Source organism: Aspergillus multicolor (genome assembly GCF_047715735.1).
Source record: "Aspergillus multicolor strain CBS 133.54 unplaced genomic scaffold BDW74scaffold_3, whole genome shotgun sequence".
Lineage (NCBI taxonomy): Eukaryota > Fungi > Ascomycota > Eurotiomycetes > Eurotiales > Aspergillaceae > Aspergillus > Aspergillus multicolor.
In genome coordinates this window covers 2,256,717-2,279,374 of record NW_027395954.1, presented here as the reverse complement: position 1 = coordinate 2,279,374, position 22,658 = coordinate 2,256,717, and the positions used below count along the sequence as shown (strand labels likewise).

Here is a 22,658-nt window from a genome sequence, read left to right as displayed (position 1 = left end):
CAGTCATTGATCTATCTTATGGATGCGTGTTCCCCGATTATTGAAGTCAGCTATCGTGCGTAAACTATAATACGATTCAAACGAGTGTAAGCTGTCTAACCACAGCACCATTCTACTCCAACTAACGCCTAGCTACAACATTATGGATAGCCTCGGCGGTATACCTCACATTCCAAGGCGTAAGCCCACAAATAGAAGCACGCCCCGACGGCAGCATGTACACATGATGCTTTGTCTTCAACACCGCAACATCCTCCAGACTGAGACCCGTGTACGACAACATCCCAGTCTGCTGCACAATGTGGCTCCAGTCCCCGGGCGTCTTGAGCCTAACCAGCTCGTCATACAAAGCCTGCCGCATCTCTTTGATCCGGCCACTCATGGTCCGAAGATCTTCCCTCCACATGCCCCGTAGTTCCGGGTTGCTGAGCACCTCCGTCGCAATCTCAGAGCCAAACCGCGGCGCCATGGAGATGAACGCTCGCTGCAGGTCGACGAGGTGCGCCTCAATGGTAGCGCTAGCACTCGGGGCAGTGCTTGCCGACGCACGAGACGCGTGCACGGTTGAGATCATAACGTGTAGAGCACCTGTGCGCTCGCCGTACAGACCCAGATTCTTCGAGAACGACTGGCAAACAGCGATCTCGAGGGAAGGGTATGTGGCGAAGTGCCGGATCGCCCAGGCGTCTTCGTCTAAGTCCCCCGAGGCAAAGCCCTGGTATGCCAAGTCAAAGATGACGAACAGCTTCTTTTCCTCGCAGACCGTGGCAATCTTCCGCCATTGTTCTTTTTTTGGGTCCAGGCCCGTTGGATTGTGGGCGCAGACGTGCAGGAGAATTGCGTCGTGCTCGTGCGCTTGCATTCGGAGCGTCTTCATCATTCCGTCAAAGTTGAAGTGTCGGTTAGATTCGTCGTAGTAAGGGTACGAGCGAATATTGACGTCTGGAGCGCTCGCTCGCCAAATGTCAGGGTGGTTCACCCAGGTCGGGTCCGGGAGCCAGATGTTCGCCGGCTTCGTATGACGCTGTAGGAATGCCGCGATGAGGCTGTTGGCTCCGGTGCCTGACACTGTTTGGATTGATGCGATCGACCGAAGATGTTTTTCTGAACGGCTTGAACCAAAGACGAGATCTTTGGCTGCTTCCAGAAAGTCTGCGCTTCCCCGCAGTGGTAGGTATTCGTGGTCTCTCGACTCGATTTTCATCCTGCGTTTGGCCTAAATGGGACGGTTAGCATCTACCCATATCATTTGACACCTCAAACATCCGGATTCATGTTTCGAGTTGAACGTACCTCTTTCACAGATGGCAATTGCCATGGTTTACCGTCATTATCTCGGTATGCTCCAAGGGTCAGATCGACTTTCCTGGGATCTTGATCATATTGGTACTCAGCAGCCAGCGCAAAGGGTCCCCCAGAAGGAGCGGCCTTAAGGGTTGCCAATACGGAGACGTTCTCTTCTGTAATGGTTTCCGGGATAGCCATAACTCAACGTTTGGAACTAACTATACAACCTGAGATCTTAATAGAATCATATCCTACTACTCCTGTTCGTTTCACAAAGATATATAACCCTATAACCTGACATGACACGGATGAACCGGAACCCATCCGCCTCTACCCAAACACAAGGATAAAAGAACAAAAATGAAAAGTACAAAAATGAAAAGTACAAAGAGACAAAAAACAGGACAAGAAAAGGATAAAGGAACAGAACAAGACGAATAGAAATCTTGAAAAAGATATGAATAAACAGTCAAGAAATAAAGCAAGGAACAAAAGCATAAAGAATGATGATATAATAAAAAGGAGAAGAACAATGATGATAATAATAATAACAATAACAGAACAATCGTGATAACAATCATGATAATGATAATAATGAGTATTTTGAATGCAACTAAATACCTGAATTTGATATAATTGAATTTTCAAAGTATTTTAGCTTCAGAATATACCTTGATCTTGTTGATGTGTATTCCATAAAAGTATATATAATATATCATTCACTAGAGTCTATACTTCCCCTCACCGATATTAGGTTCTAGTAGATAATAAATGCAAGTCTAGAAAGAAAATTTCAATAGGGGTTTGTTTGATATCAATTAGATACCTGTTGGCTGTGGGATCGTGGACAATCTCCAAATTCCAACCAACCACTCCCTCCGACTGCATGATAACCCTATAACGTTCACATGACGCGGACACAGGAACCTATTAGGTTGACCTCAAGCAACGATGTTCTGTGCTGTGTAATAGTTATCTTTGTGTCAATCTCGGTGTTTTCATCGGATGGCTTTCCGGGTCGTTATCATCCCTAGGCACTCCATCCACGGCCGGATGCTATCCGTCGGATACGGAAGCACTATCAATGGCAAGATAGGCCATGCCGTCGTCATTGGGTCTAAACATATCAACATTCTTGGCCTGGTTGGAGTAAGTTGAGCAATAGTCACGATAGCCTAGTTGTACACCTCTGGCCTGCAGCGGATAAATCGGATTTGAGTCTCACTTTCCTCATGGACAGCCATCCACAATACTCCTTTACTGGAAACTTCCCATCTAGGTATTGGAAAGAGCACCGGGGCCTAGGCGCCTGTCTCACGTGCTGACCACCAATCCTGCGTTTTGAAGATCTCTGCTCTCTCCACATGTTTTCCTCCCTTCACTATCTTCTCTTGAAGTTTCAACCCCCATGCGCATGTACTTAGACATTCTATCTAAACGAGCGCCTTGGTTTCTGGAACATCAATGAGTGCGCAACCACCCCCGACTACAAACGGCGGAACCCCGCGCAAACGGACTCAGCAGGCCTGCGAGCCGTGTCGGTATGTTTCTGCTAAGATCAATCTCCCTTGGAACATTAGTGTATCCCTTCTAATCCACGGACACAGCCGTAAGAAGTCCAAATGCTGTGGGAAACGGCCTACATGTTGGCTCTGCCATCGCCTGGGTCGCACTTGCTTTTACAAAGCAGAGCGTCTTTCGATTCCTAGCATGGAGAACCAAGTGCCAGGTCTGACAGGGGGCCCGTCGACAAGCCTCCACCAGGCATCTGAAGAGGCTCAAGGAGATTGGGTTCTCATTCCACTATGTCAACTTGCGCTCCCAATAGCTAACCGCGTTGATAGCATCAACGACTGAACATTATAGAGAACACCCTCACGAACCTACTCAGTGGCTTGAAGGATGATTCTCTGGCAAGCACGTTGCAGTCATCTTCGAGATCAACCACATTCCGACCAACCGACTTGCGCCCCGGCATACTCAGTCCTGTATCGACCATTTCTCCACCCACTACAGACCGGAGGACCCCTTCATCGGACTTCCCAACGACCGACCTGCCACTGGGAGATTCAAGCCCGACAATCAAGTCGTGGGCGGCCGCCGTTCGAGTGGCGCAGACCTTTCTTCAAAATTGTGACTCGCAGCCGCTTCCGCTCTTCGATCCCCGAACGCTCGTGTCATCTTTCCCCAACCGACCATTCGAAGTCGTGTATAGTGTATTGGCAATGGCACACCGTTTCATCGACCAGTCAGAAAGGGTAGCTTGGCATGAGAGCCTCCCAGCAGTCGGGAACTGTAGGCAAGAAGCACACCGGCTGGCTATGTCTAGCATTTCGAATGGCCGCATCCAGCTGTCAACGTTGCAGACATTATGCGTGCTCGGATTGATTGAATTGTATGGTAAGTCCCCTGGTTCCCTCCAAGAAACGGCTTGCAAACAGAGTCAACAGAAGGCAATATGACCCAGTGTCGTGTCTATTCCACACTCGCCATGACACTTGCTCGCTCGGCGCAGCTGGACCGAGACTCCCACGGATCATACATATGGGATGATCATACTGTCGAGGAGCGAAGGCGATGTTACTGGAGCATTATCCTCCTGCACCATACTATCGGTGAGCCGCTTCCAGGACCCCTGCCCCTTGTCTTACGGCGATCCAAGCCCCAATTTCCTGCGAGTGCTCCGTCACCTCCATCAGACGTCCTAAACCCCGAAGGCCGAATGGTAGCCTCCCTCGAGGTACCGACGCAGGAGCACGGCATCTGCTTTGTTGTCATCCAACTCAGCGAAGCCTGGTCCATGGCACAATGCTATATCCGCAACCGCGGTCGCGCCGCAGACGGGTCTCCCGAACGGTTACCACCATGGCACAAGTCATCGCAATATTCTTCCACTCTGGAACTGGTGATGAACCTCGGTGACAGCCTGCCCCCAGCCCACCGATACCGCTTCATCCACTTGACAAAGGTTGACTCGGAAGAGCTGAGACAATCGCGAGACTACTGGGCTCCTTGGCTGCTCAGTCGCTTGCTCTACCACACGACACTCTGCATCCTGAACCATCCCATCCTCATAATGCTTCAGATACAGGGCAATCGCGACATTTCGGAGGTTTTTTTGCACCAGACAACCTCTGCTCGGATGCATCACAGTTCATGGCTCATGCATTTCATACAATTCATGTACAATCGCGACTTTTATGTATCGGACCCCATCTTTGGGTACTGTGCAGCGGTGTTGGCCACCATCGAATTACACCAATGCTTTGTTGAAGGGCACAAACAAACTGCCACAAGAAGACGACAGAACTTTACGCACTGCGTAGACTTTGTCGGGAAGCTAAGCGACCGTTGGCCGTACATGCAGAATGCCGTAAGTCTAGGTACCTAACAATAGCTACTTATGCCAACAGCCCCGTCAATGGTACAAAGCTAACGCCACTTTCCTTCCTCCAGGCAGAAAGCCTACACCAACTCATGGAAACAACAGCAGAGCTCTGCCGGAAAAATGCCGGAAATCCCAACGCCAATAAAGTCCGCGTGGACATCTCCGGGTTTCTCCGCATCCTGGACTTTACTCAGTTCTGCTCTCCGGTCAACTCCACGTCTCCATTCGGCCCTACCTTGGTCGCTCATCAGCTGGACCCTAGGCCTCAAGTGTCACCGGAGAGTACGCTCGAACAGCTACCTGCAATCACTGAAATTGACAGGCAAACTGGGCCACCTGCATCACCACCTGCACTGGCACCCCAGGTTGACAGAGCACCAACCACCAACAGTTGGAATTTACCTTCTCAAGTCTCAGATTCCAGCCTTCTGCCGCAACTCACAGGAGTCTTTGATGAATACACGTCGCTACAGGCGGATCAGCTCTTTGGCACCCTGTACGATTGCATGGCTCCATGGGACACAGTGCCAGCTCATGCCCCGGCCTTCTGATGGTCGGCGATGCCTTGGAGTCAAAGGACTGTCCAAGGCTTGTTGTCCACCAGACAAGCAGAGGAGCTTAGACATCAAACTCACGCTCTCCTGCCAATCATATTGGCAATGTTGGTTCATACCTAAAGGTGCCAGGGGATGGAGGAGCGAACCATCAATATGGCTCCTGATATTATAATAGCTCCATTCATCACAGTGAGATATCTCATTGGTGGGTTCTCATCCGTTAGGCCCCGTCCATTAAGCTTAACTCTATGGCATGGGTATCAGCCATGCATGCCAGCAGTTACAAGCCATGGTTCGTGCAGCTTGCATGAGAAGGCACTGCTTGACATTCCAACGGTTATATGCCTACCTACGCATATCACACAATGGTGAAGCGACGGCGGCGCTTCAAAATTCCATGGATTTCGGCAAGTGGGTATTTTCCTTGTCTTTTTATGGGCCCTATGCCGACTGTTCCGAAAACCTGTAGATTATAAATAAAATCACCCGACTCGGGGGACAATTTCGACAACTATAATATATATCAGTATCCCTTGGTTGTTTAAACGCCTTACTTGGTATCTCGAGGTCAAAGATTTCTACCACATATATAACCACAATTCATCTCTTCCACTACCGCCATCAAGCAAGATATCAAAATCTTTTCCTTTCGCACAAACAGATATTCATTATGTCCACGCCGCTCGTCCTCATCACCGGCGCAAACCAAGGCATCGGCCTCGCAACCGCCAGAGCCCTCGCCACCCAACACAACTACCACGTCCTAATCGGCTGCCGCCGCCTCGAAGCCGGCGAACAGGTCGCCTCTGAGCTGCGCAGCGCCGGCCATAAAGCCACGGCCCTGCAAGTCGACCTGAACAGCGAAGAATCCATCAAGACCGCTGTACAAACCATCAAAAGCGAGTACGGCTACCTCGACATCCTAATCAACAATGCCGCCGTGCTGGTAGACCACACGCGCTCATCCGGTGAAACAGTATCACCCTGGGATATCTACATGAACACATTCACGCCCAACGTCATTGGCACCGCAACACTAACAGATCTCCTCCTCCCACTGCTCCGCAAGGCAAAAGCGACTCCGCCAACGGTTGTTTTTGTCTCGAGTGGAATGGGCAGTATAACCTATGCCTTCGACAAAAGCGTCCCCTTCTACCACGCCGACAACCGCGCGTATGACGCTTCCAAGGCGGCGGTGAACATGCTTGTCGCGAACTACCACCGCATGCTGGAGCCAGTTGGGGGTAAGGTTAATGCGGTTTGTCCGGGTCTGGTCGCGACGAATATGACGACGCATATGAATGCGGGGGCTACGACAGAGGTTGGGGCTACGCGGATTGTGCAGCTTGCGACTGCTGGGAAAGATGGGGAGTCCGGGACGTTTACGGATCGGGAGGGGGTTGTGCCGTGGTGATTATTATGCCATTATAGAGTACGTTGAATATAGCGGAAGGGAACTTGAAACAAGAAAATAACGATATATTGCGGAATATTTGGACGTGAAGACTACGGTACCATAGGCCCCGTAGCGTTGCTCAGATGTCTATCTATTGCAGCTAATACAAGCTTCTAGACGTATATGTACCGTGTCTACCTGGGTAGCAGAGCGTACTATCATACAAGGCAAGATTTTCAACTAAGTTAGGATACATGGCATGTCCAAATATCAAAACTGGGCTCGGCGACTGGTCCTTTCTTTTCTAAACGCCTTCAATCTAGCTGGTAACTACCCTACCCTAGCATACAGTGGAAGCCCAAGCCCTTCAATTCTTTAAGCCACCGGAGCCCCATGCCCCGCCGCAACCAACTGCTCAGGCGTAACATCCCCCGTCGCCAAACTCTCCGCCAGCTGCACCCGCTCCTCAACCGTAAGATCACTCTTAGCCCTACCAACCCTAATAAAGACCAACAAAACAATCGCAACCCCCGAACACGCAACCCCAAACCAAAACGCCGCCTTGTAGCTCCCCCTCTCACCAAGGTCCTCCGTCTGCGCGACAACCGTATCCGCCAGTCCCAGAAAGAAACTAATCCCCACAAACACGATCGTGTTGATGATTGCGCCGGCGACGCCCTGCCGGCTCTGAGGCAGGTTCGTGGTTATGAAGATGTTCGACACGCTGTAGCCGATGTCTACGCCGACTGTTGCGGCGATCATGGCGGGGAATACGTAGGCCCAGTAGTTTGGGTCATTGGGGATTATGGCGAAGAGGAGCATGCTAACCAGATAGCCGGCGCCGGAGATCAGCAGTAATAATTTGCCGGGGAGGTGGTGCAGTGTGAAGCCGCCGAGTGTGGCGAGGATCACGCCGCCGGCGGCCATGGGGGCGAACCAGGCTGCTGAGATCAGGGAGTCGTGGCCGAGGATGTCTTGGATGCTGCAAGAAGCGGTTAGTAAGGCTCGCTTCCATGATACCTAGATAGGTAGGTGGATGTGGGGATGGAGATGGGACATACTAGAAACTCGCATAGAACAGATATATGCCAAACACGCCATACGAGAGACTCAGCGCCACGAACAGCGGACTCATGGACTTCACCTTGAACACGTCGAACGGCAGCAGCGGCTCCTCGGCAACCCAGCCCTCAACATAGAACGCCGCGGCCAGCAACGCAATGCCCACAAGAAATGTCACAAGCACATACGGCGTCCTCCACCCATCCGGCGCATGCGAGCCCTCTGTGATTGCGAAGACGAGCAATATCAACCCCGGTACAATCGTGATACACCCCCACCAATCCATCTTTAGATTTGAGCTATGTCTCGGCAGTCGAATCATCGGCATACTAACCAGCGAAATCACCAAAACCACAAGCACAATCATACACCCGATATAAAAGTACCATCTCCAGCTCAAATAATGGCCCGATAACCCACTAACGCAGATCCCGCCATAGAAGCCCACCGGCGAAAACGCACCATACAGACTGAAAACCAGGTTCTTCCTTGGTCCAGGCCGGTATATACTCCCGATCAACATGATGCCGGCCGGTAAGAATGCAGCAGGGCCTAGACCCTGCAGTGCACGGCACACGATGAGCATGGTGTAGTTTGTGCTCCATCCCGCGATGAACGACCAGACAATGAACCAAATCAGGCCGATGTTGAAGAGCAGGCGGGGGCCGTAGATGTCTGCTATGCGGGCGACGGGGAGGAGGCATGCGCCTGTTACGAGAGAGAAGACGCTGGCGGGCCAGATTTGGGCGTCGGCGGGGATGTTCAGGGCTGTTGTTATGTGTGGGAGGAGATTGTTGAAGCCGCTGACGAAGTATTCCTAGCGAACAACATACGGTAATTAGTGGCTCGAATTGGGATCGATGGGATATGGAAGACGTACAGCAAGAAGCTCCGACGCAATCAACGACGAGCAAAAGCCTAGCTCAACCCAGAGGTTTGGGAAGATCTCAGGGCGCTCACGGCCGAGCTTTTCGAGACTCTTTTTGTCGAGCAGGAAGGGGGGGAGGGAGTCATTGGAGGCTTCCGGGTCGCTTGATCTCGATCTCGGTTTGTCCTTTTCCAGTCCCAGTGCAGCCTCTAGGCTGGCCTGCCGCTCGTCGTCGAATTGTATGTTGGTGGCCATTGTCCGGACTTCATAGAGAAATTCATGTGCCGTAGTATATTCTTCGACACAGACAGGGACATGGAGACGAGAGTTAGACGAGATTCTGCAATATGCTTATGAGGGATTTTGCGCCCTTATACATCTGCAGACACCTTTTGAAACTGGAGCTCTTGTCCAATTTTCGAGAAGCTTGCGTACTGCGATGATGTGATGTATATAGACCAGAAATTGGGCCATGCCCCACCCCTACCTGACCCTGCCTATAAGTCGTGCACTAACAGACAGGCTAAGCCGTATCCAGCAGCCAAGCCTCAAGATCCGCTGACAAAGCACGCTTAGAGGCCTTTGTCCTGTCGTGCATTTTATTTTCGTCCTCCCCCCACGTGCATCGGATTTGCGTCAGCAAACTCTGGATAATCGTCGTTCCTCCAGCTCATCCTGCCGTTCCTCCGCGGGCCGAAGCCGCTCACTCGGTCCGGTAGTTGGCGGTTAGTCTGATTCTACCGAGAAAGTTGCTCCAAGTTTACCTAGAGCCTGAGGGATCGAACGGACTTCTTGGCTCGATCGTGGTCTCCTGGGCCCCAATGGGGTCCCCCGCTTCAAAAGCTTGTCACAACTGTCGACGCCGGCGGTTAAAATGTGATCGGACTCTCCCCGCTTGTCGGAAATGTTACATGACGAATCAGGAATGTCTGGGGTACGGCAAGCTGTTTGTTTGGAACCAGGGGGTGGCTAGTCGGGGGAAGATGATGGGGAAGACGTTTTCTGCGCCTGGCGATGCTTCTGATGCTGACAGAGGTGAAGAGCGCAGTCCTCCTTCTGGCGCACAGGACTGTGTTCTCCGTCTTCCGACCGAGGCCCTGGTCGGTAATCAGACACCGGTTCACGTTGCTATCTCCGGGCCCCTTCTTGACCCGTTGTACCAGAGTCTGGATGAAACGTCGAGACGGTACCTCTTTCACTGTATGTACCTTTCCCATGCTCATGGCAGTTGGTTAACAGGTTGTAGTTGCCACAAACGTCTGCAGCGACCTAGTCATCGCAGCCAGTGACGCCAACCCTTTCCGCCGCCTTGTCCCCCTCTGTCGGGACTATCCTATTCTACGCCATGCCATCAACGCAGCAGGCGCCTTGAATGTCTCATGTCTGCATCGTCGAGCTACGAACTCGGAGTCGGAGCTCTCTTGTGGATTCCAAACACTGCAGACTCCACGCCAGACAGACGCCTCATGTCGCGCCTTGGTGGACGCCCTCACATCGAAACAGAAAGCACTTGTTCTTCTCCGTCAAGCCCTAGAAGACATCGACCATATCGACGTCGACCTGATAGTGACCATCGTCCACCTGCTCATCATATTCGAGCTCATGAGCCCAGGCGGAGACGAATGGCGCGCCCATGTCCAGGGGTCCCTCCGACTCATCAGCTACCTCCAGACACTTGAGCCCCGACAAGTCTCGCCAGCTGCACTGATACGCGACACCATTACATCTGACTGCCTAACGTAAGCCCTTCCTTGCCCACCATACACCACCGGTCCTGTGCTAACCCAGTGGGCATGGTATGGTAGATGGTACATCCTCGGCTCAACCCTGATGAATACCACCACCCTCTCCGACCCCTTCCTCTTCCCAGGTGATATAACCGCCTCTCTCACCCGCGCCGAAATAACAAGCTACATCTCCCTCCCGACCGTGCTCCTCCATAACCTCTTCAAAGCCTGCGAGCTGTCGAACCTTGTCTCTGCCGGGGCAATGCTGAACAGTGACACCCAACAAACAGACTATACACCCATTCTCGCACAGGCTGAAACTCTTCTTCAAACAACAAAATCCTTCAACGCCCACGCCTGGGCTTTATCAGTTGAAGGCGCAGAGAACGCCAACGCCCCGCTCACCCTAAGCAGAATGCACACGGCGCTCGCGCACCAGAATGCCGTTTTGATCTACATCACACGAAGCGTCGACACTATCGCTTCCCCCGAAATACTTCTAGGCGAAGGCGAAGATACCGAGCGCCTCGTCACAAACATCATCACACATCTAAGTCTCGTCGGCAGCGCGGACCCGATCTTCGTCGCGACGACATGGCCGACCTTTATCGCGGGCGCGGAGACGGATAACCCCGTTTATCGGCGGTGGGCGCTGGAGAGACTGAGTGAGTTCTGGAATCTTATGCCCTGGGGGTATGTAAGGACTGCGATGGAGGTGATGAGGACGACGTGGCGGTTGAGGGATCAGGGTGCTGCGAATGGTCAAGGGGAGCCGGGGAGGACGAGTTGGATCCAGCAGTTAAGAGGGTTGGAGAGGTACTGGCTAATTGCATAAAGATAATACCCGCATCTAACGCAAACGCGAATAAAAAAGATTTCGAATGCAATGCATATATGTCCATTCTATATACGAAGCCTCCACATTACCATACCATTTCATCAACATGAAAGCATCAGCTATGTACACCATCCCCATGCATCATCCAACTCAACCACTCCCCATCATCAAAGCCCATGCAACGGAAAGAAAAACCTCCATCTGGTTTCCAAGCCCAAGTCGCAGAAGACAACTTAGATCCCAGTAACCTGCTGAATAAAATCCCTGAAATAAGCCGGGCTCGAGTAAACACCAGGATACCCGGCACGAGCACAGCCATTACCCCAAGAAGTGATACCGATGAGCACACCATCAGCAACAAACGGACCGCCAGAGTCACCCTGGCACCCATCCTTGCCGCCCTCCTCCTCGCCGGCGCAAACCATTGACGAGGTAATCTCATTGAAGCCCGCGTAGTCGCTGGAACACTGCGACGTGCTGACGACAGGGACATCAACGTACTGCAGGTTGGGGCTCACATTTCCACCCTCCCGGAGCGCACCCCAGCCCGTCGCAGTTCCAATCGTCCCAGCGGCCGGAAGCGCAGAAGAAGACGGGAGATCAATCGCCGCGATGCTGGAGCTAAAGACGAGATCCTCCGACAGCTCGAGGATGGAGATGTCGTTGTCGACGGTTGCAGAATCGTACTGCGGGTGTACAGTTATCGCGGAGACGCCGACGACGGTGCCACCGCGTGCGTGGTATGTTGAGCCTGCGCGGATGCTGAGAGAACGGGCAGAGGCACCGTCGGCGCAGTGGCCGGCTGTCACGATGTAGCGGGGGGAGATGATGGAGCCGCCGCAGATGAGGGAGCCGGATTGGAGAAGGGCGATTTGGTAGGGGTAGTCAGTGATTTCGGCGTCGTCGCCGCCGACGATGAGTTTTTCGGCGAGGGTTGTGGAGAGCAGGCCCAGGAGGGCGGTTGCGGTTGCGGTTGCGGTCTTCATGTTGCCGGGTCTTGGGGATTCCTTGGTGGAGGGGAGGATTGATGGGAGTGATGGAGGGATGATGGAGGTACAAGGCGAGATGGTTCAGGGTTTATATAGGTAAGTCTCTTCGATGGAAGAGGTCAAGTCGGCGCATGCGCAGTCCACCTGCCCTTCGTGTCTAGCACGCGGACCGGCGAGCCTGGGTTACATCCGGATAGACGAGTGACAAGGAACGATGGCCTCGATAGGCTGGGAGTCTGGTATGGGCCGACGATCACCAGTGCGGGCGGTGCATCTAATAGGGTTGATGATAAGGATCAGAGCGCATGCAGGCGCTAAGGATAGCGCCTTTGCAGATCGCGGGAGAGATGCCCAATTAGCCTTAGCAGTGGTCAGGGCACTTCTGATTGACATGCTGTGATTGGACGACGGCTACTCTACCCCAGATCGTTGCCCGTTGCGAGTATCGAATTTTATAGGGCGCCCGGCGTTCCCCGGTTGACCCTGAAATTTACCCACAGCGACCGATGGGAAGGAGAGCCGATGGATACTGCTTGGGAAAGAGAGGACAGCAGGAGCAGGGACAGGGTCTGGATGCCTATCATCTGCTCGCCTGCAGATTACGTGTCTGTGCGACTCGCCACAGAAAGCTTGCGCCCGTTAGGTCAGGTCAGGTCGGTCGGGGTCAGGCAGGGTCTGCGTAAGTGTCCAATAAGCAAGATATTCCCCTGCAGGCACTCAATCCGCTACACCTGCTGCTCTAGCTATGCATGCATAGCCATCTTTATTTTCCATCATAGCAGCCCTGATACCGAAGTTAATCATCGGGCGCACCCGCATCTTCCCAGATTCGACTTTACTCCTCCGCCCGTCGTTACATCTGCCCCCAATCTCCTGATAAGCGGGCGCAGGCTTGTCCCTGAAGAGTCGATCTTCCTGTCGATCCCCATCGCCAAGATCTGCTGCGCTTGGTGCAATTCCGATGTTGCATCCTCCGCTTCTTCAGCCTTCTCCAACTCCCAAGACAGCTGTCCACGCCAAGCGCGCGATCGTCGCATGTTCCTGACAACAGTCTTATCGTCACCATCTTATAGGCAGCGTCGCAGATTGCTGAGTTGCATGCATGATCTTAACCGCCTGACCGTCCTTCTGATTTGTTGTGTTTTGTCTCGGCGTCTGCGGTGTAACGGCCGCCAGCTGGGGTCGGGCCGGCTGAGGCCTTGAAAGGTGCATTGATGTGAAGAGATATCGTGGATAGGAGAGGTATTTACTGGTTAACGTTGGATTAGGAGATACATATCGCAATTTCGGACTTCACCGATATATGGCGTGATGTGCATATGATTGATACCGTAGGGGGAGTTGACGAGTTCGATATCTGAGTAGCAGCATGGTCCCCCGTGGTGGAGAGTCAAGGACCTCAGTGCCTTTGGCTTTACTCCTGGGTTATAGGGCGTGCAAACCTGTCCTCATACTTCAAGTTTCTCTACCATGTCCGTCTCTCCTCTTTTTGCCAACCCTGAATACCTAAAATCCCCATCCATCCACTGCACAATGAAACCGTCTCTATCATGAACGAGAAACATTCTATTCAGCCAATGGCCTTTGCATATATTCAATCAGAATATCGGTGCAGGATACTATCCCTTCTTAGAGAAGTCAATCGTTGGAATAGACTACAAGTATATCGTACCATACCTTTTTTCCCTTCTCTTCGTCCCCGATGACCCTCAGCCAAAGGTAAAAATTGCTGCACCTGTTGTCAGGCATCATGCATTAAGGGCTTTTCGATCGCGCCCCGCTCGCTTGAGCTTCCTGCCTACAAGGAAAATGCAAGCGGTAGGTCACGAACACTCGAAATGACGATATCATGTTGTACGCGCTGAGGGCTGCAAGATCCATGTAGCCTTGGTGTACCCCAGTGCTACCCCAGAGTTTCTGCTTCTGCTGCCATCGTGTTCGCTTACGTACTTTGTCCTACGGGGTAGGCTTACTGTCGCACGATTACCAGGAGATTCAAATGTGGAATTTCCTGCGGATGCGCGTTTATCGCCAGCTTAGCTAAAGCTTATTCTTGAACTCTGTCGAATTGATTTTACCTGCCTTGGGGTTTGCAGTGCGGCCCACTGCGCATCTGGAGCGAGACAGCCGTACCGTATCCTCTCCAGTTGGAAGTCGTCTTTCCCATCAGGCGACGGGGTCGCTGGTTGTCATTGACATCTTAATTTTACTTTCTCGAGGAGTCACAATGGACGTGAGGTAAACAGTTTGTCGTTCCAAACTCTTCACTGGCTGTCTCCCTCGCTGCACCCAGCCCAATTGCTCCTTTCGCACGTTCACGTGGATATCCTGTTGCTGGTTGCTCATGGGCTACTCCTTCCACGGTGCGAAACTTAGGTGTGACTGCTTAAGGTTAGGCTGTTTCCTCGCAATTCAAGTCGGGTAAGAATCAATCCCAGGTGGGTTTCTCAAGCTCACAGGGAACTTGCTCGAGTAGAGTGTAGATCCAGTCCTAACAGATCCCTACAGCTCGTTCGTCGAGTGGAAACACCTTCTTCGCCAAGTTGGCATAATTTACTGTGTCATGTCGCAAATGGGCTACGATCTATCGCGAGCTGCCTGTTTAATTATATGGTAGCAACTTGTTGGATTCATAGTGTACATAGATTCGAAGCACAACTATGACTAGGGATTGAAGCAAAGATATGTAGATTGTATTCTTCGTCGTCAATAATGTCACTATCTCCCCTGGGTTAGATAAAGACATCCATTGGATTTCGAGTTAGGGCTTAGACTGGGCAGAAGGCGAATGCTTAGACAGCGCCAAAATATATCTCATTGCGGCCACCAGGTGGATGGAATCCAATTACAGCAGTTTTATGAAGATGCATTACTCCTACCATATATCGTTCTTGGTAATCTGCATGGAACCGCGGCTATCACAGAGTTTCGGGCCATAAGTCCGAAAAATTCCTACAATTGTCGACCTCTTGGAAAACTACCATACCTACCATACCACTCAACCAACCTACTGACTGACCACTAGGCGCTTGCTGCTGACAGCAAGTATCTCCTATCATGGCTACCTTCAACGACGAGCTAGACCTAGACGGGGGTTGCGCTTTCCTAGCAGACCTCACGCCTTCGCTCCTTCCGCACTACCAATACCGGGGCCCGCAGCAGTTCGTAGAGGACTACGAGCACGCCCGGGCAACCACGATGGAGACCACGGAGTGGTTTCTCGTGGAGGGGCTTCCGCGCGACGAGTTTGAGCAGCATTTCTGCGGCGCCGAGTCATTTCCCTTCCGGAATTGGACGTCCTACAGCGCGCTCCTGAATCGACTCGTCGCCAGAATGCCGAAGGAGGCCCACGACGTCGTGACGTCCACATTCCAGGAGCTCATAAATGAGGCCCTGACGGCCATGGACCTGGGTCGTACCATCCGCTCCCTTCTCACCACCACATGCTATGAAGGACTGGAAGCAAAACAGGCCGATAACGCTTGGCTGCCTAGGCGCACGCCCCTCGGTCGCCAAAGAACCCGATTCGATGGGAGAGATTCCGACCCCCGGGACGGCAGGCCCTGGCCAAGCGTCGTATGGGAGGCTGCTCTCTCGGAGTCGGGCAGGAAGCTGAAGGGTGATGTGCGGTGGTGGTTGCGCGCATCATCGGCGGAGGTCCGGCTCGTCTTCGCCGTCAATATCAACCAAACCCACCCCCTGGTCGTGATTGAGAGTTGGGTACCTCACCCACAGCGTGCCAGTCCTTTCCTTGAAAGCTCGGTCACTATTGAGAAGAACCAGGCCGGGACAGTGACTGTCCGGGGCGCACCCCTGGTCATCAGCTTTGAGAGGCTGTTTTTAAGACCCCCTAGCGGCGAAAAGGAAGGGGATATTCTAATCGATCAGGGAGACTTGAAATGGCTGGCTGGAGAGGTGTGGGAGGCGCAAGGGTTCTGACCGCGGCCCAAGTCCTCGTGCCCAGTCAAGTGTCGACTGTGGTCTCCTCTTTCAGATACCACAGGCTAAGTATAAGGTACCATTCTGTTGGCAAGTCCGACCGTGGACCATGGACCATGTTGTTTCAGTTCTTGTCCACGTTAGGGGTGACTTGTTCGCCTGTAGGTGAGGAGATACCGTCCTCCACTTCGTAAATCCAACGGTGTCACTCCAACTAGACCTCTTAATCGAATTCGCGTATTTTCATACTTCGGGCTAACGTAGACACTGTCATCTTATGTACATTGTTAATCTTTAACACCTCCGCCATGTCGATTTTCGATAATCAAAGTCCCTTCCCCCGTACCTCCTCCGCCGTCCTCACGATAATCTCAAACGCCCGCTTCATATACTGCTCCTCGGCCCGCTCATTCGCACTAACAACCCGAATCGCATAGATCCCCGCCATAACCGTGCTCGTGATGAAGATCTCCCCACGGGCATTGATCGTCTCGTACACTTCCTTGGTAACGGCATCAGCCTTCTCATCGGGCTGCACCACGATTCCGCTTCCATTGACAACCACGGCATTAGCATCCCCATTAGTCAAAGCACCCTGGGCATGCGCAGCCTTAACCCGGAAAACAGTCAATCCAAAAACCGGCTTCGTAACAATCTCAAACAAATCCCCGCGCGACCTAACCAACTCCGCAAAGGTATTTCCAAGCTCAATCCCCTTGCGCACAAAGTCCTTCATCCCACCCAGCCCATAGCTTCGCATCACAAACCAGATCTTCAGCGCCCGGAATCTCCGACCAAGGGGGATACTCCAGTTGCGGTAGTCGATGACCTGCCCGGACTCACTGAAGGGGTTGCGCAGGTACGCGGGCGTGATATCCAGGAAATCCGTGAGGTCGTGCCTGTTCCGCACATACAGCAGACTCGCGTCGAAGTTGACAAGCAGCCACTTGTGCATGTTGACGTTGAAGCTGTCGACGCCTGATGCAAAGTCCTTCGCGATATACTGCCACTCGTCGGCGATCAGGGCGGCGCCGGCGTAAGCGGCATCGATGTGCACCCAGATCTGCTGCCAATGAGGCTTCTCCTTCAGAACGGCCAGAATTTCGGAAAACCGATCGACGGCACACGAATTCGTCGACCCAAAGCACAGCGTGATGAAGTACGGTGTTAGCCCCTTGGCATCGAGACCCTCCAGCATGCTTCTCAACTCCGCACCCGTAAGCGCCATATCGTTTTCCAGGGAGACGGGGATACTGCGGTACCGCGTGCCCGCGAGCAGCGCCGCCTTGGCTGTGGAACTGTGCGCCTGGGAACTACTCAGCGCAACAAGCTTAGGCCGCAAATCCATAAGCCGGTCTTCGTAATCTTCAGTTCCCTCTTTCAATCCTTCGGCTTTCGCCTGCGCGTGGACGCGCCGTTCCCGCGCCGCAATCATAACCGTCGCCACGGCGTCCGACGCACTCATCTGAATCACACCACCTCCTTTATTCTCGCTCGTGCTGAGAAAACATTTTGGGAGCGCAAGAGCCTGCGCCATCCAGTCCATCATGACGGTCTCGAGCTCCGTGCAGGCGGGGGAACACAGCCAGTTGAAGGCCGGGGCGTTGAAGGCGGCAGAGTACATCTCGCCGAGGATGGAGGGGTATGTGACCGTTGCGGGGAAGAAGGCCATGAAGTTTGGGGACTGCCATTGTGTGAGTCCGGGTTTTATCTTCGCGTCGATGTCGGCTTGGATGGCGGGCCAGGATTCGGGATTTTCGGGCGGGGAGGAGGGGATTTGGGGGCGGAGGTAGCCTGGTTCGACGGTGGGGAGGACGCGCTGATTGGGGATGTTGTTGAAGTAGGTTATTACTGTAGGTTGGGTTGTTAGTTGGGCGGTTGTAAGGAATGATTGGGGACTGACTGTCTTCGATTGTTGCGTGCGCTGCGTCTCTGAACTGCTCGCTGTCCATGTTGTGGTAGGGGTCGGAAGTGTTCCGAGGGGGTTCCTGTGCGCTGCGGAGGTCAGGCGGTGGTAGGGGAGGAATTCACGGTCGCTAGGAAGGCGAAAGGTCAATTGAGTGGTGGGGATATCAAGATCGTCTTGAGATGTGATATGCAACAAGAGAAAAGCAGGCAGCAAGTAACTGTAGACGTAAGAGGGAAGGGAAGAGGTCTTAAAAAGAAAAGTCTGGAGGGGTCGTCGGCGGCGGAATCAGCGTTCCTTTTTATCGATAAGACCAGCGAATGTGGGGTTTCTTGTCGCAAGGCGTCGCTGTGGGCCCAGAGTGCGGATCGCTTCCGCTGCTTCCGAGCTGCATTCCGGCGAGCCCTGCATCGGCGTGCATAGCGAGAGGACTATATATACCATCTCAAGGAATGGTTACTGTGCACTGAATGGTACGACTATGACTATGCAATAAGTTAATTGTAGATTGTTGATTCCTCCAACCAACAGACATGTCCTTTGGCTGCCTATATCCGAGGCGACAAGAGACGCGAAGCGGAATCATGCTCGGAAACATATATTTTACATAACCAGAGTGCCGGGGGTCTGACAATAGGAAGCACGGGCAGAAATAGCCGGAAATGCTAATGAGATGGGATCGCTAGAAGGAATGCTACTAGCAGCTCCAATCCGGATTAGTGCACTCCACATATATACTATATTTGGCGAAACACTGCGAACATGACATTAGATACACACAACCAGCAGCTATAGCCTAGATAGGCCTTATATCAACAGAGGCTGGCCCGCGCAATTTATACCTCACCGACTTTCCTCGAAAATAAGACGCACAATTTATCTGCGGAGACAGTCTCCCCAACCCTCTCCAGATGGTCCCAGATTCTCTTGCACCAGTGCCTCTCGATGAAATCCCACAGCGGCAGACCAAGCAAATCGTATTCCGCATACAGCTTCTCGAGTAATGCCTCGAAGTCCTCGAGAAGAAGCCGCTCCTCATCATGAATCTCCAAAGCATCCTCACGGTCAAACGGAGTAATTTCGTAATGGTACTTGCGTTTCACGTGGCAGCAGGTATGAGTGAGCGAAAGGTCTGCGAATGTGAAAACCCTAATAACCTCTCGTGCGCTATCTAAACGCGGCAGCAACTCGCTGACTAGGGCTTGCATTATCGTGACCATATTCGGGCGAAAGTACTTTTCATGATACATCTGGGCAGCATACCGGTGTTTATCCGACCAAGCCCAGAATGCCATGATGAACGGGGTGCACCCCATCAGTGAGCAGAAGCAGTGGCACTCATCATGCCAGCTGGGAAGGAGTGCGGTCTGCACGATGTCTCGATGATGTTGTGATAGTTGGCTGAAAGCTTGGGAAATGTGTTCAGGGTGGGATGCAGACCAGCCATCTCCGAACTGGTGGTGCAGGAGAACTGATATGTAGATGGCGATGATATGGTAATGTGTTATCTTCGCCTCCTGAGAACAGGTTATCATCTTCCCTCCCTTGTCGACAAGCCATAAGGTTCTGTCAATATTCTGAGCCAAAGCCTCCTGAAAAGTTATAGGCCCAACAGGATCGCAGGGCAGCATAGCGGAGAGCAAAGGACTGTTTTCCGTTTCTGAGCCCATTGACATCACGAAAGCCTGCTTCATAAAGAGTCTCCATTGATTTTGTATTGTTGAAGAATCGGTTATATATATTGTCGGACCAAAGAGGGTCAAGAGCAAAGATATCATCAGCCCTGCATGCTTTCACTTCGAGATACACATCTCTCGCGTTGGCATTTGGTAATATCCCGCACCGTATATCCAGTTTATTCAGGACCGGAATTGGGAGGTTAGTTTCAGCAAGCTCTAGGAGTCGCTGGCGTCGTCTAATGACCGTTTCTAACAGAAGCCGCGAAATCTCGGTCGACTTGCCAAGTTCAACGTATTCGACAGGGAATGGCGTACCCTGATCCAGGAGGGCATTGGTGGCATACAAATTATCACTCATGATCGCAGCGTGTAGAACCACATAGTTATCACGGTGTTGATGATAGACTTGTAGGAGGGTATCAAAACCTTCTTGCCAGTCTAAGCATAACTTAAGTAGTGACGTTGCAACCTCGGGCCAACCTGTAGCTTTGGTGGATTTTATATCCTTCAATGAGTCGCGTAGGTGTCGGATAGACTGCGACATAATTGCATGGATGATATCAGAGACAAGGAATCCTAGTAGAGCATAAGTACTGAGACACAAGCAGCGGTCATCTTATTCTGCATTACCTTCCTCTTTCTGGAAGAACAATTTTTGGACGGACGGAAGACGATACAGAGAAGCATCTGTGATTACAGCTCCGAGGTCGATCATACGTGAAACAGCATCGATGAACTTGGTAGGCAGCTTGAAACTATTGTTCTCGATGAAGAAGTCAAGCGGTGTCCCATCAGGCCACTCGTCGGGGTTAGGAGCAATTTCGTTTACAGGGCAGCCGGCGTTGATGAGGTAGCCAATCACTGGGGGATAGTCGTATGTACGAACTCGGTCCCAACATGTAATCAAGGACTGCTCACAAGCAAACTGTGATCTTGCGTTAGCGCGCCAGTTGATAGCCATTTATTCAAGCGCATATCGTACATGTAAGAGCGTAGTGCCGTCTGCAGTCCTGTCAAGTGGACTAGCTTCCCCGTTCTCAAAAAGTTGACCCAATTCTTGTATAATCTTCCGATCAAATTCCTCGACAGATAGTTTAGAAATGTGCTGCTGTCTCAGAACTCGGAACGCCGGGCTGTCCCTTGACACAACTGGATGATATCGAAGAGTGGGACGGATTATGAGACCCTTGGCAGCTCGAGATATCGATACCACTGTCTCGACGGAGATTCCGAGCCATTGACTAGCAAACGTGAACCTTTTTGTCACGATGTTGCTGTCTGCAGACCTTCCATATAGTGGACAGGAACGTCGATGGAGCTGAATGGGACTAGGAATCTCCGGACAGAGACATACTCTATGCCAGAGTGCTAACGCGTGCTCCCTTCTGCTCACGGTACCCACTGCTGCAGGGGGCTGCGTGGTTGTTGAATTGCCAATCGCCAATTCCTGTCAAGAATTAGTACCCAGGTATCGGGTCCACTGATAGAGCGAGTTGAAGACTTACAATACTGTTAAAACCAGCTTCGTGTCGTTGGAGTGCGCTGAGGGTGCTAGTACCCAGTGCGTATAAGAGTTGGGTCTGCTGGACCAGTAGGGATGCTTGCTGTAGCTGCAGACTTGTGGCTTTTAGCAAAATATCTCTAGACATGTTCCTGGAGAAGTAATTGACCTACGCCAGTAGTGCAGTATGCAAATTCATCTGCAACCCTTCCAATATCTTGACAGTAGCGAGCAGCGCTTCCCTGCGAAATGGATACGTGATCTTCTTGCCAGCCGCTCGCACCTTGTCACCCAAACCAGCGTTTTGCGTAGCAAGGGACCATTTTGCAACACGCTGATTGATTTTCTTTATCCACTGCTCGTTCTCCATGACTTTTGCTGCGATCTCCGTTCCAATCGCAGGCTGAATTGCTGGGTTCTGACTCAGTAGCGAGCTGATCAGTTTCAGCGTAGAGAGAAGCCCCTCAGCCTTGACTTTGAGATTGTCGAGATCATCGTCGAAACCTCGCCAGTCATCGATAAACCGCACGATGAGTTTGCAGCTTTCGATTCCAAGCGCGATGAGCCCAGCAGGATCCGCCATTTCTGATCAGTAATTCTGGTGCTGTTGCGGGAGTTGAAGGGGAAAAGGATGGGATCCGCGATCGATGAGAAAGAGCAGGACATGTAGGCTCGCATGCTGTGCAACACCGTCAGATGCTCAGCCTCAGACAAGTGCGAGCCTGGTACGGAGTACGGTCGCAGTGTGCCTTGGATATTGGCAATGGGGTTTGCCCATCCGAGTCCAGCCCCGGACAAGACACCGATAAGCGGAGCCTGACGACCATCGAAAAAAGTAGGATCCGTTGGAAAAGATAAAGGAATTATGAAATCGGTATGTGATGACATTGCTGTGTCCAATGGGGTGCCGATGAGATGATGGTGCGAAGAAGAAGCGCGGGGTAAGGACAAGGCTGAGTCCATCCATGACGAGCGACAGGCATGCATTCCCATGCATGTGCCAGTGTACACTAGCCTATGAATGTGAGCGAGGATGCTACTGTCGCCGAGGGGTTCAGCTTGAAGATTGTGCAAGCAGTGAAGATTCTGCGAAGATCATGGTAGTCAGGGAAACCTACCATGAGCAAATGGAGAAGGAGCCACCCCCAACCTTGCAACATTATTGGAACATTGAGATTGCCGCACGAACGAACCTTAGATCTACTCCAGATGCGCTGGGTACAATGAGATTATCTCCGATCTCCATGTAGTACGCCACGCCGCAGAGTCAATACTCCATACTGGCCTGTTAAGCTAGTTGCCAGAACCTCCGCCCCCAGAGCCTCCTTATGTCTAGGCTATAAGACAACTTGGAAAATGAAGATTCTCCGGGGAAAACAGGAAACAAGGGTTACCGTACTGCTATAGATGCGACGCGCTTGGCCCGCTTTTGTCCGCTACACCACCAAGCTCAGGGGACTTACCAAGCCGACGGAAACGGGAGGCCTAGTTCTCCGGGGATCTCAGAGAAGGAGCCGCCCG

General features: G+C 52.2%; 10 protein-coding genes across 10 annotated transcripts; 4 read left to right on the top strand and 6 right to left on the bottom strand.

Annotated features, from left to right (window-relative positions):
* Positions 1-121: 121 nt before the first annotated feature.
* BDW74DRAFT_165962 (uncharacterized protein) lies at positions 122-1,485 on the bottom strand (the record flags this gene model as incomplete). Its single annotated transcript, XM_073726483.1, has 2 exons — positions 122-1,216; positions 1,294-1,485. 2 exons carry the CDS (start codon positions 1,483-1,485, stop codon positions 122-124), a joined length of 1,287 nt encoding a protein of 428 aa, XP_073588307.1.
* Positions 1,486-3,778: 2,293 nt separating this feature from the next.
* On the top strand, positions 3,779-5,226 carry BDW74DRAFT_174783 (fungal specific transcription factor domain-containing protein; the record flags this gene model as incomplete). Its single annotated transcript, XM_073728125.1, has 2 exons — positions 3,779-4,660; positions 4,744-5,226. 2 exons carry the CDS (start codon positions 3,779-3,781, stop codon positions 5,224-5,226), a joined length of 1,365 nt encoding a protein of 454 aa, XP_073588306.1.
* Positions 5,227-5,902: 676 nt separating this feature from the next.
* Positions 5,903-6,646, top strand: BDW74DRAFT_174782 (uncharacterized protein; the record flags this gene model as incomplete). The annotated part of the gene is made up of 1 exon (XM_073728124.1): positions 5,903-6,646. One exon carries the CDS (start codon positions 5,903-5,905, stop codon positions 6,644-6,646), a length of 744 nt encoding a protein of 247 aa, XP_073588305.1.
* A 357-nt stretch (positions 6,647-7,003) lies between these two features.
* Positions 7,004-8,813, bottom strand: BDW74DRAFT_187634 (uncharacterized protein; the record flags this gene model as incomplete). Its single annotated transcript, XM_073731528.1, has 3 exons — positions 7,004-7,610; positions 7,690-8,507; positions 8,571-8,813. 3 exons carry the CDS (start codon positions 8,811-8,813, stop codon positions 7,004-7,006), a joined length of 1,668 nt encoding a protein of 555 aa, XP_073588304.1.
* A 656-nt stretch (positions 8,814-9,469) lies between these two features.
* Positions 9,470-11,120, top strand: BDW74DRAFT_174780 (uncharacterized protein; the record flags this gene model as incomplete). The annotated part of the gene is made up of 3 exons (XM_073728123.1): positions 9,470-9,758; positions 9,805-10,297; positions 10,364-11,120. The coding sequence occupies 3 exons, from the start codon at positions 9,470-9,472 to the stop codon at positions 11,118-11,120; spliced, it is 1,539 nt and encodes a 512-aa protein (XP_073588303.1).
* Positions 11,121-11,153: 33 nt separating this feature from the next.
* Positions 11,154-12,834, bottom strand: BDW74DRAFT_146822 (serine protease). Its single transcript, XM_073723422.1, has one exon. It carries the CDS (start codon positions 12,107-12,109, stop codon positions 11,357-11,359), a length of 753 nt encoding a protein of 250 aa, XP_073588302.1. The 5' UTR covers positions 12,110-12,834; the 3' UTR covers positions 11,154-11,356.
* A 2,335-nt stretch (positions 12,835-15,169) lies between these two features.
* On the top strand, positions 15,170-16,051 carry BDW74DRAFT_174778 (uncharacterized protein; the record flags this gene model as incomplete). Its single annotated transcript, XM_073728122.1, has 1 exon — positions 15,170-16,051. One exon carries the CDS (start codon positions 15,170-15,172, stop codon positions 16,049-16,051), a length of 882 nt encoding a protein of 293 aa, XP_073588301.1.
* Positions 16,052-16,285: 234 nt separating this feature from the next.
* Positions 16,286-18,202, bottom strand: BDW74DRAFT_83269 (putative aromatic-L-amino-acid decarboxylase). Its single transcript, XM_073733839.1, has 2 exons — positions 17,955-18,202; positions 16,286-17,902 (listed from the first exon to the last, which is right to left on the bottom strand). The coding sequence occupies exons 1-2, from the start codon at positions 18,001-18,003 to the stop codon at positions 16,377-16,379; spliced, it is 1,575 nt and encodes a 524-aa protein (XP_073588300.1). The 5' UTR covers positions 18,004-18,202; the 3' UTR covers positions 16,286-16,376.
* A 512-nt stretch (positions 18,203-18,714) lies between these two features.
* On the bottom strand, positions 18,715-19,518 carry BDW74DRAFT_146819 (uncharacterized protein). The gene has a single exon (XM_073723421.1). The coding sequence runs from the start codon at positions 19,490-19,492 to the stop codon at positions 18,794-18,796; it is 699 nt and encodes a 232-aa protein (XP_073588299.1). The 5' UTR covers positions 19,493-19,518; the 3' UTR covers positions 18,715-18,793.
* Positions 19,519-19,526: 8 nt separating this feature from the next.
* BDW74DRAFT_174776 (uncharacterized protein) lies at positions 19,527-21,720 on the bottom strand (the record flags this gene model as incomplete). Its single annotated transcript, XM_073728121.1, has 5 exons — positions 19,527-20,212; positions 20,267-20,561; positions 20,991-21,083; positions 21,142-21,253; positions 21,311-21,720. 5 exons carry the CDS (start codon positions 21,718-21,720, stop codon positions 19,527-19,529), a joined length of 1,596 nt encoding a protein of 531 aa, XP_073588298.1.
* Positions 21,721-22,658: the final 938 nt, after the last annotated feature.